We start from the raw sequence: 18,343 nt of genomic DNA, 5'->3' as shown, positions 1-18,343 counted from the left end.
ATAAACTTCAGTGCATCTCTTTATTTGTCTTTGTGTTGTTGTAATTAGGGATGACTTGATACGGAATGATCAATTATCTAGGCTGATAGCACTAACCAGTAATCACCCTGTTGTGGCTAATACCCAAACTGATAACCAATAATTTATCATTTTAATATATCTTTGCATATTAAAAAAGGGTTTCCATGGTAATCCACTTACAACACTGTGCAATGGCAGCCAAACCAACTCCTAAGACTGAACTTTGGAGGTGTGTCTGCAGATTTGTTTGAAAAACTGAAAGTCAGTCTCCTGAAAGGAATGGAAGCTGTAACAAAGGCGATGCACTAAATACTGAAAAAATGATGTTCTATTTAGTTGTTGAGGTCATTTCTGTGTAATTTGCTGTTATATAAATGTTCCTTCTTTTTTTCTCCGAGTGATGAACGAATAACCTGTACCTAATGGCTGTTTTGACTGGAAATCAGACTAATAACAATAATGAAATTTTCCAATTTACTCTCAATGATATGTCAGCCGCCTATATACTGGCACCCTGTTGACAGTAATAAAACAATTAACGTGCTCAGCCGTGCAGCAGATGCCTTTGTGAATGGAGGAGCATGAGCAGGATTTTGAGAGGCCTAATATCTGTTCTTCCAGACGAGAAATACGGTCCCGCTTTGTGCGCTCGCGAAAGGAATGGCAACATATGTGAATGTTTTGTGACCTTCACATAGCCTTTCTATAGAAATTAGCTGGAGAGTCTCTTAGAGGCGGCCCAGAGAACGCGCCTTTCTCCTCGGCACTCAAACAAACACGGCCATTCAAAATAAGATTGCTTTTTTTTCTCTCTTTCTCTCTCTCTCTCTCTTTCTCTCTCGCTCGCTCGCTCACTCTCTTTCACTGCTGTCAAGTCAGAAGCACTCGCTTCAGAAAATAATTCCAACCCCATTAATAATTTCATTTATTTATTTATGCATTTATTTATTTATTCACATTTCGATAAGAAATAAAGCACTTTGCAGTCAGATAATGTGGACAAGCACAGTTATTTTTTTGACATAAATGAAGTATCTCAGTATTATAAGATAAGATATTACCTCTTTATTGGAATTATTTTAAATAAATACTATGTCTGTATTCTGGAATACATTGTTTGTAGGCCCAGCTTCCAAACCACTCTGAATAAACAATGGCTAAGTGACACTGATGTTGATCAACAGGGTTAAAGTACAGAACAGTCACAGTTACAATCCTCCATAGAAAAGCATGAGAACATTTTTAGGAAAATATCCACTTTTGGCACTTTACAACGTAGATACAGGTAGGTACACAAACGTAAGAGTGAAAATGGACTAGAATTAAAGTCCCAGTCAGGTCATATATATATATATATATATATATATATATATATATATATATATATTGATCATAAAGCAATTGATCATCAAGCTCAGTATGAATGTGAAATGAAAATAAAAAGATAACCATTCAATTTAGTTGGCATCTGTCATGCTTATGGTAATGGGAATGACCCAAAATAAGATGGTCAAGGCATCCCGAGCAGGACTTTAAATTACATGCAGAATGTCATTTTAAAAAGTATGTGGGGAAAAGAAACAAGGAAAAAAAACAAAAAAACACCAGTCAAAGTGAAGCAGAAATCTTTGTTTCACTGTTGCTCCTGTCAAAGACATTTAAGGAGCGACACTTTGTCCTTCTTGACTATTTTGAGGAATGCAAGGCATTTCGGCACTTGCAGATGAAGCCGAATGCTTCACATGACTGTAGAGATGGCACTGAACTCATAATTCTCATAGGTACACTCAGAAAGATGAAATGGCTGTTTTTTTGTTTTGAATCAGTTTCTCCAGCTTCCATTACTTAACACATGCATGTAAGTCAGTGGAACTAAGTCAGTAAAATTAAGCGAGTGGTCAGGTTTACTGCATAAACGGTCCGTGTAATCATGTTGAGTAAAAATCAGCATCACCCCGATTGGCTCTGTTTGCATATTGTTTTACATGTTTTTCTCACCCTCTTTGTGTTGTCAGTAGCAAGCTGATGTCAACAGAAAATGCCGGATTGAAAATCACAAGGGGGAAAAAAAGGATGAAGTCAGTCTGATTCTGTAACAAACCTGTCCTGAAATAGTGCAGAATTGCTTGGAGTGCCACAAAACGTAAAAGCAGGGTCACAAAACATAAAGCAGGGTGAGACAGGTCACCTTTCAACATTAGTAACCACGACAACATCACGTAAAAGTGGGATAGTTGAGTGTTTCAGGAGTTTAAACATGATATATAAATATTAGGGGTGTAACGATACACAAATTTCACAATATGATACGTATTGTTTTTGCACCGCGATACCATTTTTTTAAAAATTCCTACTGTTGTCCAGTGCCTGTTAAGGTGATAAAAGTCATTTTCTCAGAAGAACAAAAGTGCAAGGCTCATAAAATTAAAGGTAAACAACAAAATTGAAGCTATTTGAGCAGCGTTAGCACACTGGGATGCTAACACAGTCTATCGTTCTCTGCCACCATTATTGTACTCGACTAAAAAAATGAAGGTGAAGATGATTTCACCTCTCTCTGCTGGCCTTTCCAAACAGCTTGGCTAATCAAGCATCCAAAGCAGGCTAATTTTTCCAGTTCCAAGATCTGCGCAGAGGAGTTTTAGGAATGTAATGGATTGTGTTAAATAGAACTATGGAAGCCTTTCCCAGTATCATGCATTTCATAGCATGTATGATCTTTTTACCACATAACATGCATGTTGGGACACCCCTAATAAGTATATCATTTTTATACAAAATATTTCATTTGAAAATGTACTTGTAAACGAATAAAATATCGCATCATAACAGTATCGGACAATACTTTGAGTATCGGTATTGGTATATGAAAAGAGAATGTTGTATCGTGCCATCTCTACATGAGTAGTCCCATCTAATTTCAACAAAGATCCTTGGTCACTTTCTTTGCCAAACCAAAATTTACAGTAATGCTTTTCAGACTGTTATTCTTGCCGTCTTGTAACATTATAGGCATGTTAGGAAAGCAGACAGCCAAACAGCAGTACCCAAAGTCATGATGTGCCGTAGGACCGGACAAAACCCTGGTAGAACCAAACAAAACCCTGGTGTTCCTGCTTTTAGTTTATAACTGGTAGAACTTAATCTCAAATAAAAAGTTCTGAAAATAAAATCTGTATAACAAAAACAGCCATTATTTGACTCAAACACTTTCCAACCTGTCTTAATCCCTTAGGATTAAACAGGCCATCCTTGTGACTGTGCATTTAAGACTGATATTTGTTGATCTTCAAAAAGCAGTTTGGGCTGAAATGTACAGAACTACATGTTAAGTTTGGACAGAAATGTTCAGAATTAACTCTGGAAGGCTTAGAAGGCTGGTTTGATCAATTTGCCTCCCAACAGCCATGAACAGTACAACGTTTAATCATTTTACTCACATCTTCCACTCCAAATAACTACTGCTGAAGACCGTATGCAGTAACAACACTCCATATCACCTCAGCCTGAATATGCAGGGCTGATCTGCTGTAGGCTGAATGGGCAGCTGATGTGAATGGTTGTTGCGTCATAGCCACGATGAAAGCAAAATGGGCTATTTCTGCAGCTTTGCTTCCGTACTGGGGTGTGAACGGCACGTTTTGACACTTGAACGATGCTTACATAGTATATCAAACTTTTTTTTTTTTGCTCAAAAAAGCTTTGTTTTGCATGAAATGGGCCCTTAGAGACAAGATCAACAGAATCTAAATTGACAAACACACAGCATAATGTTCTTTGCCATAGAAATGCAAGTCATACAATACCAAATAAATGAACTCACAGTGGCTATAATATAAAGATTGTCATCTTCATTTCTTCATTGCTGGAATTGGAAATAATACCTTGCCACGTACAAAGCACAAATGACAGTGTTAATAGCACTTAAGAAGTACTCCAGTGTCCTTAGCACACATTAGCCTTTGCAGCCTTGGCGCTTCCACACGCTCATCTGCACCCACGCACCTGGCTCAGATGGCGGTGGCTCTCTTGGCGTGGAGCATCTCTATGAGCAGGCTGTTGCAGGGCACGTCTCCGCTCAGGTGTTTGGAGCTCAGGTAGTCCTCGGCCTGGTTGCTGAGCGCACGCAGCTCGGGCAGGCGCAGCAGCAGCTGGCTGAAGCGGTCCAGGTGCTGTGGGTACGTGCTGAGCGTGTATTCCAGCAGAGCTCCATTCACCTGCTCCTGCACGCTCTCCACAAACGCCTGGTTCTCCAACAGCTTCACATCTACAGAGAGGACGACAGTGCTTGTTTGTGTTACACAGCCACCTGACCGCTTGCAAAATTATGATTCATGGGCCTCGTAGCCAATCACGATCATCACCTCCTGCAGGCAAAGGGAAAACTCATCACAACGAACCTGCAGTGAGAACGGCAGTAGCAGTAAATTCGCCTGTATTTTTTTGGAAATGAGTGATTGAGAAAGGTACTGTGGTGTATTATTATATGCAATGCAGCCTGAAATGTTTGCCAAACTGTGCTGTTTTCTTCAGTAGGTGGCATTGCTATAATTAAAATCAGAAGTGTGTGTTCTTTTTACTAGAAACAAAAAGAAAAAAGAATACAGATCGGAGTTCTGAGATATAAAGGTTAAGAACCTCTACCAAGACATACTTTCTTCAAAACAAACCCTTTTTTTATTGGCTCACTACCTAGCACACAACATGTTTAAGGCCTGAGATGCTATCTTGATCGTCTGAATCAGACGATTGGTGTTTTTTTTCATTCCTATGAAACTGTAGACCACACCGAAACTACTAACAAACAGACTTGTACTGGCTCTAAGGTAAGCTAAACTTTATCTGGGTTACTATATTTGATAAAAATCATGTCAAACAACAAATAACATTACAGAAACTATTAAGCTCAGTTACCTTGTCGTAACTTAGCTGCTAACAGCTTGACAAATCAGTCAGATTACACAGGACTGTACAGAACGTACAGTACACATAAATATAAAGGCTAATGCACCTGTACACGTGCCATTCTTTGCACTGCTTTATTAAAGTCTGCCGAAAGACCTCGACGAGTTTTCCTTAGCATCTCTAGCATTAGCTTTAGCATTAGCTCATCTGAAGGGGCAGCTTTTGTTGTTAAAGCTTCCTCATTGTTAGACGTAAAAACCTACTGCTTTAGTGCCCAGTGGCTGAAAGATTTCCCTGGTTTGATTAATGTAAAATAAGTGCCCTTTTCTCAGTGAGGTTCTTCTGGACTTCTCCACATCCTTTCAGACCCATAACACCAAGTCAGCTTCTCACAGCGGAAGGATGGACCGCAAACACCTATGGATGTTTTCAGATCTGAAGCAGCTTGATTTTCTCCTCCCTCTCAAAGATGAGAGCTTTAAGTGCTGTTTATCTGATGGGGGCAGTTCTAGTGGCAGACCACGTCTTCCAGGTGGTTGTTAGGAGCATTTTCTCACCGGCTTTTAATGATTTTGTGAACTCCAGTTGTAGAAACTCCTGTTTTTTCTTTTTTCACTATGACTGTGTGGATTATCTTCTATCCGATCTCAGCAATATCTCACTTGCACTTGATTACAATTCATTTTGACTGAAAGTTGAACAATTGAAGGGTGCTGTCACAACTGCGGATGATTCACAGGACAAAAACTACACTTCCCAGAATCCTCCGAGAAGTCCCAACGCTGAGCTATTCCCCTCGTTGCTGTTACCGGAGTCAGACTCCATTACCCAGACTCCTCAGCAGAGTCATGTGACTCCTGACCCTTCACCCTCAGCCTGTCAGCGCTCTCGCTCTCCCGAATATTGATGTTACTCACCTGTTTATGATGTTCTTATGATTAGTTGGTTTAGTATTTAAGCCCGGGCTGTAGAGTAGCTCTTTGTGAAGTATTGCTTTCCTCTGGGGACTGTATGACTTTCTGCCTGTTTTTGTTTGACCCTGCTTTTTGGATTTGCCCTTGGATTTGCCCTTGGCTGGACCTGTTTGCTATATGGTCTTGACCCCTCGCCTGCTTTTTGGATCTTGCTCTGTCTTCCCCAACTCTGTTATGGTTGCCTTTCTCCTGCTGCTTGCTTTCCTGGATTTGACCCATGCCTGTGTATTGATGATTCTGTGTTCTCCTGATTACCACAGTAAAGCTTCACTGTTGCATTTTAGCCGCACACGTCTGCTCACTGACTCCACGTCACATGTGCTCTCTGACCCGTGAATACTACAGTGTATGATAGGTGGACCTGATAATGAATTGACAATATGAGTGAAAGGTAGGTGTAATTAATTACATGATTGGTATGTTTAAATCTATTAGGCTTTTGAAAAAATGTAAGCATTTTATGTTTATGTATTTTCTTCATGTCTTGATGAATGTCAGTGTGTGTGTGTGTGTGTGTGTGCGTGTGTGTGAGAGAGAGAGCGAGAGAAAGAGAGCGTGTGTGTGCGTGTGTGTGTGTGTGTGTGTGTGTGTGTGTGACAATAGGCTGAATGGCCGTTTTCAGAGCGTTAGCTGGCTCTCATCAGAAAAGCCATTCACCATCTAATTAAAACGCTGAATTACTCTTAAATAGGTTTGAAGGACACAAATTACCCAATAAACCTGTTTCCATTTCCAGATGGAGCGAGAGAGGTTGAATGTGACAGAGTAGAAATGAAAATGCTTTCGCATTCAGACATTCACCCCACCCCATCCCCAACACACGCTTTGTGTACGGCAGTCAATAAAACTGTAATTGCCTCAGAATTTTCTGGAAAAAAAGAGGTCGTGTTTCTATATGCTCTGGCTAGCGCTCAACATTGTTTGACCACACTTGTTTAGCCAAATATTCACACTATTCAAGTAGTTCTTCACATTGAACCCTGATAAAATTTGAATGCAATTATAGGGGCTTATACCGAAGCGCATGAATCATGCTTTCGCGTGTGATTAAAGTGGAAATGTTACAGAAGCTCATGCAGCTGAAGGTATTCTGAAAATATTCATATTTGCCACATTCTCGAACACTGTAACCTCTCTATGCTGTAACCAGAACAGATTTTATTCAAGTATTTGCTGTCAATTTCAGTGTTACAGCCAGGAACTGAATGTGCAGAAGTTTGAACAGCCCTTTTCAAATGCCATACTTAGTTGGTTCTTATAGTCAAAACAAGTGAACACATCCTCTGCAGAGAACACATATAGATAGGGCAAGCACCTTACACTATACCAATAAGAGTCCTTGGGCAAGACTCCTAACACTACCTGTGTAAACTCATCGAAAATTGTAAGTCGCTCTGGATAAGAGTGTCAGTCAAATGCCATAAATGTGAAGAACTTTATTTAAGTTTAAAGAGTCTATATGATGTCAAGGTTCTTTGCCAATTAAAGTTTCCTTTTTCAAAGAACTGTAGAGTCAAACCAGAAACTGTTTAGGAACCATTTGAGGGGCTGTAAGAAATGGCAAAAGAAGATATTGATCTTTAACGCCTCTATTTCTCTTGCTTTAAAATGTCTTGAACAGGGGTGGAACTTTTGCTCATTTGCACAGCAACACAGTCTCACAATGGCTGTGCACAATCAAACTCCAAAAAACTAGGTCTAATGAAACAGTTAAGTAATTACATCACTGTTTATATGTAATTACATTATTACATGATTAATTACATAGATATTAAGCTCATTATTACACAGATATTTAACAGGGGTACTTTTCTACACCTCCAAAGTTCAGTCTTCTCACAATCCAAATAATTCCAGTTACAAATTTAGGCTCACCAGTCCATAAAGGCTTACTGCATATCTCAGACACAATGTTCTAATGCATGTTTCTCAACCTGTGAGCCATGGGCCTCCAGTGGGCTGTGAAGAACCCTGTAGTGGTTCGCAGGCCTGTACTCAGGGGAAGGCAGATGTTCGTACAAAAGGACTAACTTAACAATTAAAAATTGAGGAATCAAACATTTTCAAATTATAACCAATATACACATTAATAGAGATGTATAAATAAAAATATTACAGAGTAGAAGGAATTAAATACCAAATTAAACTAAATACCAAAATTAATGGCCTGATCTGTTTCAGTTCTTGATTCTCAGGTTTTCAGTGTCAGCTCTTAAGAGTTTATGGCATTTGGCAGACACTGTTATAAAGAGTGTCTTACAATTTGATCATTTTATACAGGTAGGCAAAGGTAGTGTTAGGAGTCTTGCCCAAGGACTCTAACAAGTATAGTGTAGGGTGCTGTCCAGGTGGAGGATTGAACCCCCGTCTACAGCATAGAAGGCAGATATGTGACCCGCTACACTATACCAACCAAGGCTTTTTGCATGACATTGACAACAGCTAACCCAGTGGTCAACTCTGGTCCTGGAGATCAGCCTTCCTGAAGAGTTTAGTCCCAACTTTTATCTAATAAACTGTCCCACCCAATTACATAACTCTGTTTAATCTGATCCAGCCAATCAGGGACTTGAGAAGAGGTTGATTAGCTGTAGCAGGTGTGGCAGATTGTAATTGGAACTAGGCTCTGCAGGAAGATAGATCTCCAGGACCAGGGTTGGAGACCACTGATAGAACCATTGTCTTTACCTAAGAACACTTAAAGAACCCCTTATTCCTTTTTTGAGGGATGCACAGATGGCAGTACTCACTAGGGTTGAAGAGGATGAGGAACTTCAGGCAGGCCATCTCTCGGCGATCCACCTGCAGCAGCTGAAGCCGGTGGGACAGTTCCTGTCCCCTCTGCACAAGACTGGACAGGGTCAGTCCTGATTCGGACGCGACACCAGCCAGTTCCACCTGCAACATGCAACACACCGTTCAGTACATTCAGTACTCAATAACATCAGCAATAAATTAATGCATACTATACATTGTCTATTCAGCCTAAAAATGACTGCACATGGTAACAAGAAATTAAACTGGTTTAATTCTTTAAGATTCCAGGCTTATTACATACTAAGGCTTATTATTATAACTGGCTAGGCTATTCTTAGGTTATAAATGTGTAATAAAACTTTGCTGGTGGGCCCTGGCCATATACAAATAAATACATTTAAGAAACAAAAGCAATATTTTACATCAGTTTCAAACTTTAAATAACACTAGGAACATTAGGCCCCATTCACCAACTGTCCAAAGTCACTTATGGAATTTTCATGAAGATTCTGACATTCACCAGTGTTTTCTGATTTGTTCTAAGGTTAGAACAGAATCTACACACACTCAAGAGAACAATTCTGTGTTTCAAGAAGATGTCATGAATCTGATATAGACTTTTTCTTCGGACCTTTCTCAAAAACAAATTTCAGAACAAACGTAGGAAGATATTGTTGAATGAGATCCATTGTTAATTGTTCAGGTGGCTGGGTTGAGACTCATCACTTTGCCGAAAAAGGCATCAACAAATGGTCCAAATGTTAAGAACAGCTGAAACCGTATACCAATAACACCATCGATACTGCTGATATCTCTGGGTTTGAGCTCATGTGAAATTGACTTATGTAGAGTGGAAATGTGTATTGTGGTCTGAGGAGTTAACCTTTCAGATCTTTATGGAAGTAATGGATGCTGCGTTCTTTAGGCCAAAGAAGAAAACGGCCGTCCAGACTGTTACCAGTGTAAAGTTCAAAATCCAGTGTCCATCATGGTATTACGGTTGTGGGGGTGTATTAGTCAGTAACTTTCTGAAAGATGCATACACATTTTGGAGCAAAAAATCACTGCTGTCCAAACCAAAAAAAAAAACCTAATTTACTATTCAATTTAATAATTTCAGGCCATTTCATTTGGTCCATTCATGATTTTCAGATAATATAAACAGACATTAAAAAAATAGACATTTTAAAGTTATTTCAAAAACTGAAAAAATGGAGATTCAACAGATTTTGTTCCAACAGCAGCGGTATGCTGCCTTTCAGACAACCATCTTTTTCAAGAATTTCAGTGCTTATTTCAACATGAGATTGCCACATCACATTCTGAACATGTTACAACAGCATGGTGTGTAACGGGAGATTGTGGGTTTCCAAAAATTAATGAAGTTAATAAGGTAAAATATCAAATATCATGTTTTTGTACTGTTCAGCTAAATGCAGGTTTACAATGCAGGACATACACACACATGCATACACATCTCTTGGACATGTATAAGATAAACTTAAAGCCCACCTCTTGGCCAGTGATAAGGAGCAGAGAATTCTCTCTCCCATGATGCACCTGTCTACAGATGTGGTCCAGAAGCAGAAGCTCACTCCAGCAGTTGTGCAGCAGCCGCATCTGATCACCCACCTGCATGAGATCATGGGAAATGTAGTCTAATCACACCAACATAACAATGACATTACAGTACTAACATGTTCTTAAAATGTTATGCTGAATTATGTTGTATATTGTCTGTTCTAAGCTTAACCTCAACAGGCTTTTCCCTCCTATTGGTTACTGTTGCTAAATCTGACAAGCTATCAAGCCCCACATGACAACTCCCCTCCAGAATTCATTGTAACTGTTGGAGAAATGTGTCTAAGAGCATAATCAGCCCCATTTCTGAACTATTTCTATGCTGTGCTGCTTAGATGAGCGCTCAGGCCATGTTATGCAGAACATATTTGTCATTCAGTCCTTTTTCAGCATTTCTGCCTAAAGGGAGACTTTTATATGTCATTTGTCATGTTATGGAATATTCCACTACACAAGATTGCATCTGTCAGGCTCATCAGTTTGATAGAATTCACAGTTTTGTATCTGTTCTGGTTTTCTTCCATCACTCTCACTCACAATACCCAGTGTGCATTACACAAATACATCAACACATCATACAACTGCTGAAAATTCCTCACCACCTGCATGACCACTGACGTAGAGGCTAATATATACAGACGTGTATTTTTCCTATCAGAAATGTAAGTTATCTCACTTTCTTTCCCCAGATAGCATAAATATATACATAGATAGATCAAACACTCTGACATATCTGCTCCAAAGTGTTGGTTTGTTATTCTTAGGAGTCTCTACTGCAGGAGGTGAACAGATGTGTTTACAATAGACAAAGCAATGGTGGCACTTGTTATTTTGGCCAGAGTGCCCCTTTAATAACCTTGTTTTAAGGCATCTCTCACTCACTGCACTCGTTCGCCTCTCAACAGAGAGAAATGTATCAGCATTTAGCTGCTACCATCATGATCATCTCAGCATATGCAACAAAATGACTGCTCTTACTTATTGTCAGCGCACCGTTAACAGCCACTGCGTCACGTGTCACTGTAACGAGTTTAGGAACGACTGAAGATATTTTTTTCTCCTACACGTTTCTGCAGCAATAAAACGGACTACACTTTCAAAAAAAGGGGGTGGGCAATATACGGTCACCAGCATAAAGTACGACTATGCAAAAACACGGGTGGTAATTTGATATGAGGAGTGGGAGGAATGTCAGGAGGCTAAAAGGTTACATCCTGCACTTCAAATGTAAAAACTATGGCTACAATTACACTTGAAATATCCATATCTCCTGCTTTATATGTCAACATTTTAAAAACAAATAACATTTTGAGCAATAATAATAATTATAATTATACATATTGTCATCTCTAAAATGGTGACTTTACAGGGGAAGGAAAAATGTTCTTAACTTGTAATGGAAGTTCATGTAACAAGATTTTTTTCCAAGCCATTCTGGAGCATTTCTATTGGTCAGATCAACGTGAATGGTTAACACAATGCAGGGGGCAACTACACTTTTTATGCAGAATAAGCAACGAAAATGGAGAAGTTTCTCATGCAACAGAGACCATATTCAATATTCAGTTTCTTAGTCTGATCTGCATGTTGCTGTTTATTAGCAAAATGCCCCAGTAATGATGAATATGATAACTAGGAGGGAAGAGTAAAGACCCTCACCCCTCGCCACTGTCCAACACTACCTCAGCCACTGAACTCTCACTGCATATAGGCTGATCAAAGACGCCAACCTGAAATAACAAACTCACTCTGCAAAGCCCAGCTTCTCTTTGGTGCCAGAACATTGCTTAACGCTTCACCTTTTAAAGCCTTTTAAAGCCTTTTAAAGGAATCGTACGTGGGCCCACAATATTCCTCACTTTCATGTTGGGAAGGTCTGTCTACTTAGTGGATGTCTTTGCAATGGCACCAGGCAGTTATTTCCAGCCATCTAAGACCAGGCTCCTCTCTCTTTGAATGGGGAGAGACCAGTATAGTCGTAACTGAAGGTCATATTATTGTTTTAAAAGTGTCTGAGATCATTGGTAGCATCTGACAAAACCTCACTCATAGTTTGCAGCTTTTTTGGCTCAATGACGCACAAAAATGAGCATTATAGCATCACAAAATGTAGTAAAGCAGTGTGGTAAATGAGGCCAGGACATGCCAGTGCTTCTTTATCATTACTAACTTTAAATAAATGAACCAACAACTTATTTTAGCTTTAATTCGAGTTTGAAGGTGCAGCTCAGCTACTTCTTTTAATTACTATCCTGTAACGTCAAAAAGCATCTTGCATAACTACAATGCAACTACATGCCCCCCTCTGCACCCACCCCACCTGCCATCCTGATTCTGCACTAGAGCCAATATATAAGGCCTCGCTTCGAGATAATAGTCACTGCTATTCACAAGTCCTGTGGCTCAAGCAAAAGCACACCTGAGCCTTGTGTTGAGTGATGGCTTTGCTGGCACAACTCTGATTTACCCTTTATGAGTCAGACAGTGACCTCTTAACCCCACACCTCTGTCTTTGTTGTATCTCTCTCTCTTACCATCCTTCATCTCTATTCAACCCATGTCTCATGTTCTCTTTCTGTCCTTCTCTGTGTGTTTCCTCTCTCTCTCTCTCTCTCTCTCTCTCTGTCTCCTGTCAGTGCTGTGTTCTGAAGGCCGTGTCAATAATTCCACACAAAGAGAGCAGCTCTGCTGGACTAATTACACTGTATTTCTGTCAGACACAGCTTTACAGACTAAACAAGGCTAATTGCTGCTAGAAGGCTTCAGTGCCGTCGGACAGCGATACGTCTTTAATCTATTACCACTGTTAGTGTAGCAACATTGAAAACAGTGGTGCATTTTACATTGTTCAAATGTGTCAAGTAGTTATGAAACATATCAAGGTAACACTTCATTTGGATGGTCTACTGTAAATGCTTTCTAGATGCTCAGTATATATTTAACATTCAACTAAATGTCTATTAAATGCAACAGAACTTGAAGCTGCATGTGAAAGATTCTATTAAAGCCGACCCTAACACTGATTCTAACCTCAAAGCAAAACCTTAACCTAATCCTAACCTTAATGTTGTTGATAATCAACTGAGTATTACCAGAAAGTTTGATAATAATGAAAATCTCTGTAAGGGAGCGCCCAAATGAAGTGTGACCACAAGTTTTAACCAGGTGAATTCAGAGCACCATTTTTTCAGTGTAGCGTGTTCACATTGGGAAGTGAAACAGGATGAAGTGTGTTGTTGATTTGTGTAAATACGGCCACTGAGTACATGTTGTTCATTTTACAGGCATAAAACAAACCCCGTGCATAAACAAATGGCAACGAAAGAAAACTGGGACTCATAACAACCATGCAAGACCTGGCAGAGCACCAAAATCAAGCTCCACTCCTGCTTCAGATCTGAAAACATCCACAGGTGTTTCTGTCCAGCCTTCCACTGTGAGAAGACAACTCAGTGCTATGGGTCTGAAAGGATGTGTAGCTGTGAAGAAGAACCTTACTAAGAAAAGGAGACAGACACATCAAACAAAGCTCCTGCTGTTCTCAAAACAATGGACTGACCAGACCAGAGCCCAGACCTCAACACCGCTGAGTGTTTTTTGGATTATCTGGATTGTCATAAAGCAGAAAATGCAACCAACTTCTAAGACTAAACTTTAAGACTGTAGAACTCAAAGCAAGTCTATAGCAAATTAGAATAGGAAAGGAGCTGCTGATGTTCTCTGAACAATTTACTCATCACCCCAGAGTCTAGACCTCACTGGAAAAGATTTTAGTAACCACTTGCTGACTAGGGTTTGTTAGCCTTGTGTCTGCAATGATAAACAAAACTTGGACACTAAACATGTCTAGGCTGATTGACCACATCTGGGGTAAGTGGAAAACTGAACAAATTTGGTCATTTTGGTCTTTTCCGGGGGTCTCTCATCTCCCATCTACCATCTCTCTGGACAGCACCATCAATGGTTGAAGGCCTCATAACCAGATATCTGGGTGCATTCCATTAGAGTCAAGTGGGTGGCTAGGGGGCACTCTCTGGACTCTCCCAGGCTCAAATGAGTGGGCCTTTTTTCTGAAGTTGCTTACAAATAATACTGTATGTGTATCGTGACACCCCTAACTCACACATTTACAAGCTACATGTTATTGTGAGCAGTCATCACCACTGTCTTTTGTAGGTGCCCCAGAAAGCTTTCAGCGGTTTGGAACAATGCGCCTGGAGATCCGGAGGAGCGGGAGAGCTGAATTCCTCGCCTATCTGCAGAGTGGAATGTAATTAAACAGCAGAGAAAGAACGGTGTGTGTGTGTGTGTGAGTGTCTGTGTGTGTGTGTGTGCAGCAGGCAGCCCCCACCGCACAGCATTCACTCACTTTCGGACACTTTCTCGCACCGTGCACCTTGGGAGCTGGATGGTTGCCATGGCTACACCAGAGAAGCTGAGCAATATCCGGGGTATTGATTTATACGTTGGCAGCGGAGACGCTCCTCGAAGCTCAGCTTCATTTATTTATGTGTTTATTTATTTATTTTGTTGCAAGAAAATCCATCTGTTTGGTCTCTAAACGTTTCAGCTTATCTGACAGGTCACCTTATTTCTTTGAAAATATGCAGCAGCAGCATAAAGAAGGTGGTGTCTGAAAAGAGGAACAGCAGCTCGTATCGGCTTTTGAAGAATGTATGACTCCGCTTATCACTGCAACAACAAATCTATTGTGCTCCGCCACACTCCCGGCTCTGAGCTGCGACTGAGTGTCCTTTTGAGCCTCGCAGGCTTCGGCCACTGAGGCAGCACGTTGCACAATACCAGAACAGCAGAACATCATTTCAACAGGGCCTCCTGACCACACTCAAGTCAACACTGAGATCCAAACTGACCCTCTTAATGACCCTGTTAATGGACAATATCAAGCACGATTCATCATGTCACATCATTTGAAAAGCTGCATTCTTCCTGTGATATTTCATCAAAATGTTGCCCCGCCTTTAAAGTGTCTTCTGAATTTTGCTTACATCATCGCGCACTAGTGGGCAAGGGAAATACTATTTGCCAATAATCTGAACCAATGGAACACAATGGTTTCTAAATGATCTTGTCTTGGATGTATGGCTCTAGGAAAAAAAAAACTTTGTGCTGTAGAATTTTAGCATTCATTGAGTGGACTTCAAAAAGGTTCCTTCATATCATATTTACAATAATCGTTCTTTTAAAAAAAAAAGTTTCACTTAAAGAATAATCCTTTGTAAGGTCCTTTGGGAGAACCACCAAAAATCATTCCACAATGGCAAGGACCCCATTTTGTATTATGTGACTTTCAAAAAGGTTCCTGCATATCATATCTGCAACAATTGTTCTTTACAGAACCACCTTTGAAAGGTTCTTTAGGAGAAGCACTCAAAATAATTCTTCTACGGCAAGAACGTCACTTTTATATTACGTGGACTCTTGAAAACGTTCTTGCATACCATGTTTACAACAATGGTTCTTTAAAGAACCACCTTTGAAAGGTTCCTTAGGCAAACCACCCTAAATAGTTCTTCGATGACAAGAACCCTTTTTGGCACCTTTATTTTAAAGAGTGTAGACTTGTTTCTGTTACTAATCTTATCATTTTGCACCTATTCATAAACATTATTCATAATCATTATTAACCAGTGTGAAACTGATATGGACGTTCTAGTGATATTAGAGCTTCATGTCTTACTGTCTTAAAAACAAAGGTTCCTAAATGGTTCTTGGCTTAACTATATAGTTTTAGGACAACTTACTACAATTTGAAGAAGGTTCTAAAAATCAGCGGTTCTTAAACTGGCTTTCAGGACCCTCAAATGGTCTATGTTTTTGCCCACCTCCCAGCACATCTGGACCAGTGGTCTTAACAGTTTGGTTCAGGTGTTTTGGGAGCTGTGATGGAGAAATATGGAGAAAGATAAACTGGTTTGGTTATCATAAATGTTTTTTTTAGAGAAACAAGAGTGGCTCTTCTGTGCCTTTGCTCTAAAGAACCCTTATTTGGAACATTTATTTTTAAGAGTGTAGGCTTGTATTTCAGTAATACCATTTATGTATTACATATGATTATGTAACTAATATGTTATATATCAGTTATATAGTATTTATATAACTTTATAACAAATATATAACTAATATTTGTCCAAAAATAAAAGGACAAATATTGAACTGGTAATGTTCAATGTAAATTCATGTAAAAACATTTTATTCAAAGTTTCTGCTGGCCCAATCCTCATATAAAGATCTATATAAATGCTATAAAGCTTTTAAAAAATTAAAAAATGACAAAAATCGACTTGCTATATATACTATGCAGTTGTAAGAGTGAGGAATCAACCCTCCACAGACCCTTACACTCGTAAAACTAAAGCTTCCTAAATGGTTCTGTTGTTCTAAGGAAAATGCTTGATACAGAACCTTCAAGTGGAAGGTTCTTGAAATCAGTGGTTCTCAAATCATTCATCATGATCCCCCATGTTTTTACCCCCCAACTAACCTTCAGAAGCTATTCAGTGTTCTTAAAAGTTTGATTCAGTTGTTTGAGAGCTAAAAGTGGACCATCTCAGGATCTTGAGGACTGATATTGAGAACCACAGCTTTAAACTTTAAAAGGTTCGTCACACTCTCAAAGTTCAAAGTAGGAATTCAATGGAAAGAACCATTTGCAACTGTTTGCACCCATACAGAACCATTTGCAACAGGTTTCCATAATGAAGAACCATGAAACCACATGAAGAGCCATTAGGCTTTCAAATGGTTCTTTCAGTGTGTAGAGATCTACATGTGGCAATTGTGCTTTCATAAAAGAGAAGAACCTTAAATAACCACCTTTTAAGGGTGTAGGAGGTGCAAGGGGTTAAATATCGGAAGACTTGATTGGTCAACTAGCTGGGAAATCTCTTTATAGTCTTTCGAGAGTTGTGGTCACTATTTGCTGTTTTGTGAAATAACAGCTCTGATGTTCCTCACAATTCTGTCATTTCACTCTGCAATGCTTCACTGTCTGGCTTTATGAATGAGCCTAAACCCTCCTCTACTCGGGTCACTAGTGTGGCCCAGCATGACATTATTGATTGACTCTCCCAGACACTATTCCTGCTGTAATAAATCTCAGGCCCGTCCTTCTCAGTGTGTTTGTGTTAGCCAGAAGACGTAAACATCCTGTGTTCTGCTATCAAGCTTGTTTATAGTTTATAACCACGCTGCGACACAAGCAACAGCAACTTCATATCTAAATGTCTCAGTGTTCCTAAATGTTATCTGCTGCATGATGCAGGACCCGGCGACACAATATCAGCGTTCTCCATAACAAGTGGAACCAGTCGAGACAAAGCACACCATAGGACTTAAACCACTGTCACTCAGGAGTCAACTATTGCCTTACTGTACGTGCGCAGACAATTTCACAACAATATAACTATAAACAGAGTCTGGAATTCATCTGAAGTGATGGTGAAAACTCTGAATCTACTCTACTACTGGCAAAATTAGAATGGAAGATGTCAATACATCACAATTTCAGACATATTTCAGGATCAGAACATGTCTTCACCCAACAGTAGCTGTGAAACAATGTTGGTGGGCTACCTTTAGCTCCTTGAAGAAGATGCAGCTTCTTGCCCATTCTACAATGGAGAACAATGTCTGGTCTGCCATCACACACAGCAAGTTGAAGGGGCGGGGCTTGTCCAGCTTGCCACGTCCACTCTGTTCCTGCTGCAGGTAGGCGCAGATTTTCCCTCTTACCTAGGACAACCAATCAGATAGATACTCAATCTGTAGGAGTCTTGAAAATGAAGAATTTTTGATCATTCATTTGGCTAAATAATCCCATATAAATGATCTCCAATTGACGTCAGTTGACCTCGAGGGATTCCAGTTCAGCTCAAAATGGTCACATTTTATATCAGATCATCTCAGGTGGTTCTAATGATCCAATATGATCTCAAGTGATCTCAAATTAAGCAAAAGAGAAACCTGAAAATCAGCCAAAGAATCGCCGTACATTGATCTTGAATGATCTTCATTACACTCAAATGATCTCAAATAGTATTAATAATCTGAACCTCTTCTAATGATCTTGAACATATTTAGTT

At 39.7% G+C, this 18,343-nt stretch overlaps 1 protein-coding gene across 1 annotated transcript in view; it reads right to left on the bottom strand.

The window, feature by feature from the left end:
* Positions 1–1,434: 1,434 nt before the first annotated feature.
* Positions 1,435–18,343, bottom strand: part of nr5a1a (nuclear receptor subfamily 5, group A, member 1a) — a 26,198-nt gene continuing 9,289 nt past the window's right edge. The window contains exons 5-8 of the mRNA XM_037536104.1: positions 17,835–17,993; positions 10,170–10,289; positions 8,651–8,798; positions 1,435–4,288 (exon numbers count right to left, since the gene is read on the bottom strand). Of these exons, the coding sequence (XP_037392001.1) occupies positions 4,032–4,288; positions 8,651–8,798; positions 10,170–10,289; positions 17,835–17,993 (684 nt within the window). The 3' untranslated portion in view covers positions 1,435–4,031. The remainder of the gene's footprint in view (positions 4,289–8,650; positions 8,799–10,169; positions 10,290–17,834; positions 17,994–18,343) is intronic.

This window comes from Pygocentrus nattereri, chromosome 29, assembly GCF_015220715.1.
Source record: "Pygocentrus nattereri isolate fPygNat1 chromosome 29, fPygNat1.pri, whole genome shotgun sequence".
NCBI classification, from domain to species: Eukaryota; Metazoa; Chordata; class Actinopteri; order Characiformes; family Serrasalmidae; genus Pygocentrus; species Pygocentrus nattereri.
The sequence above is the reverse complement of the archived record's forward strand: the minus strand, read 5'-3'. Positions and strand labels throughout refer to the sequence as shown.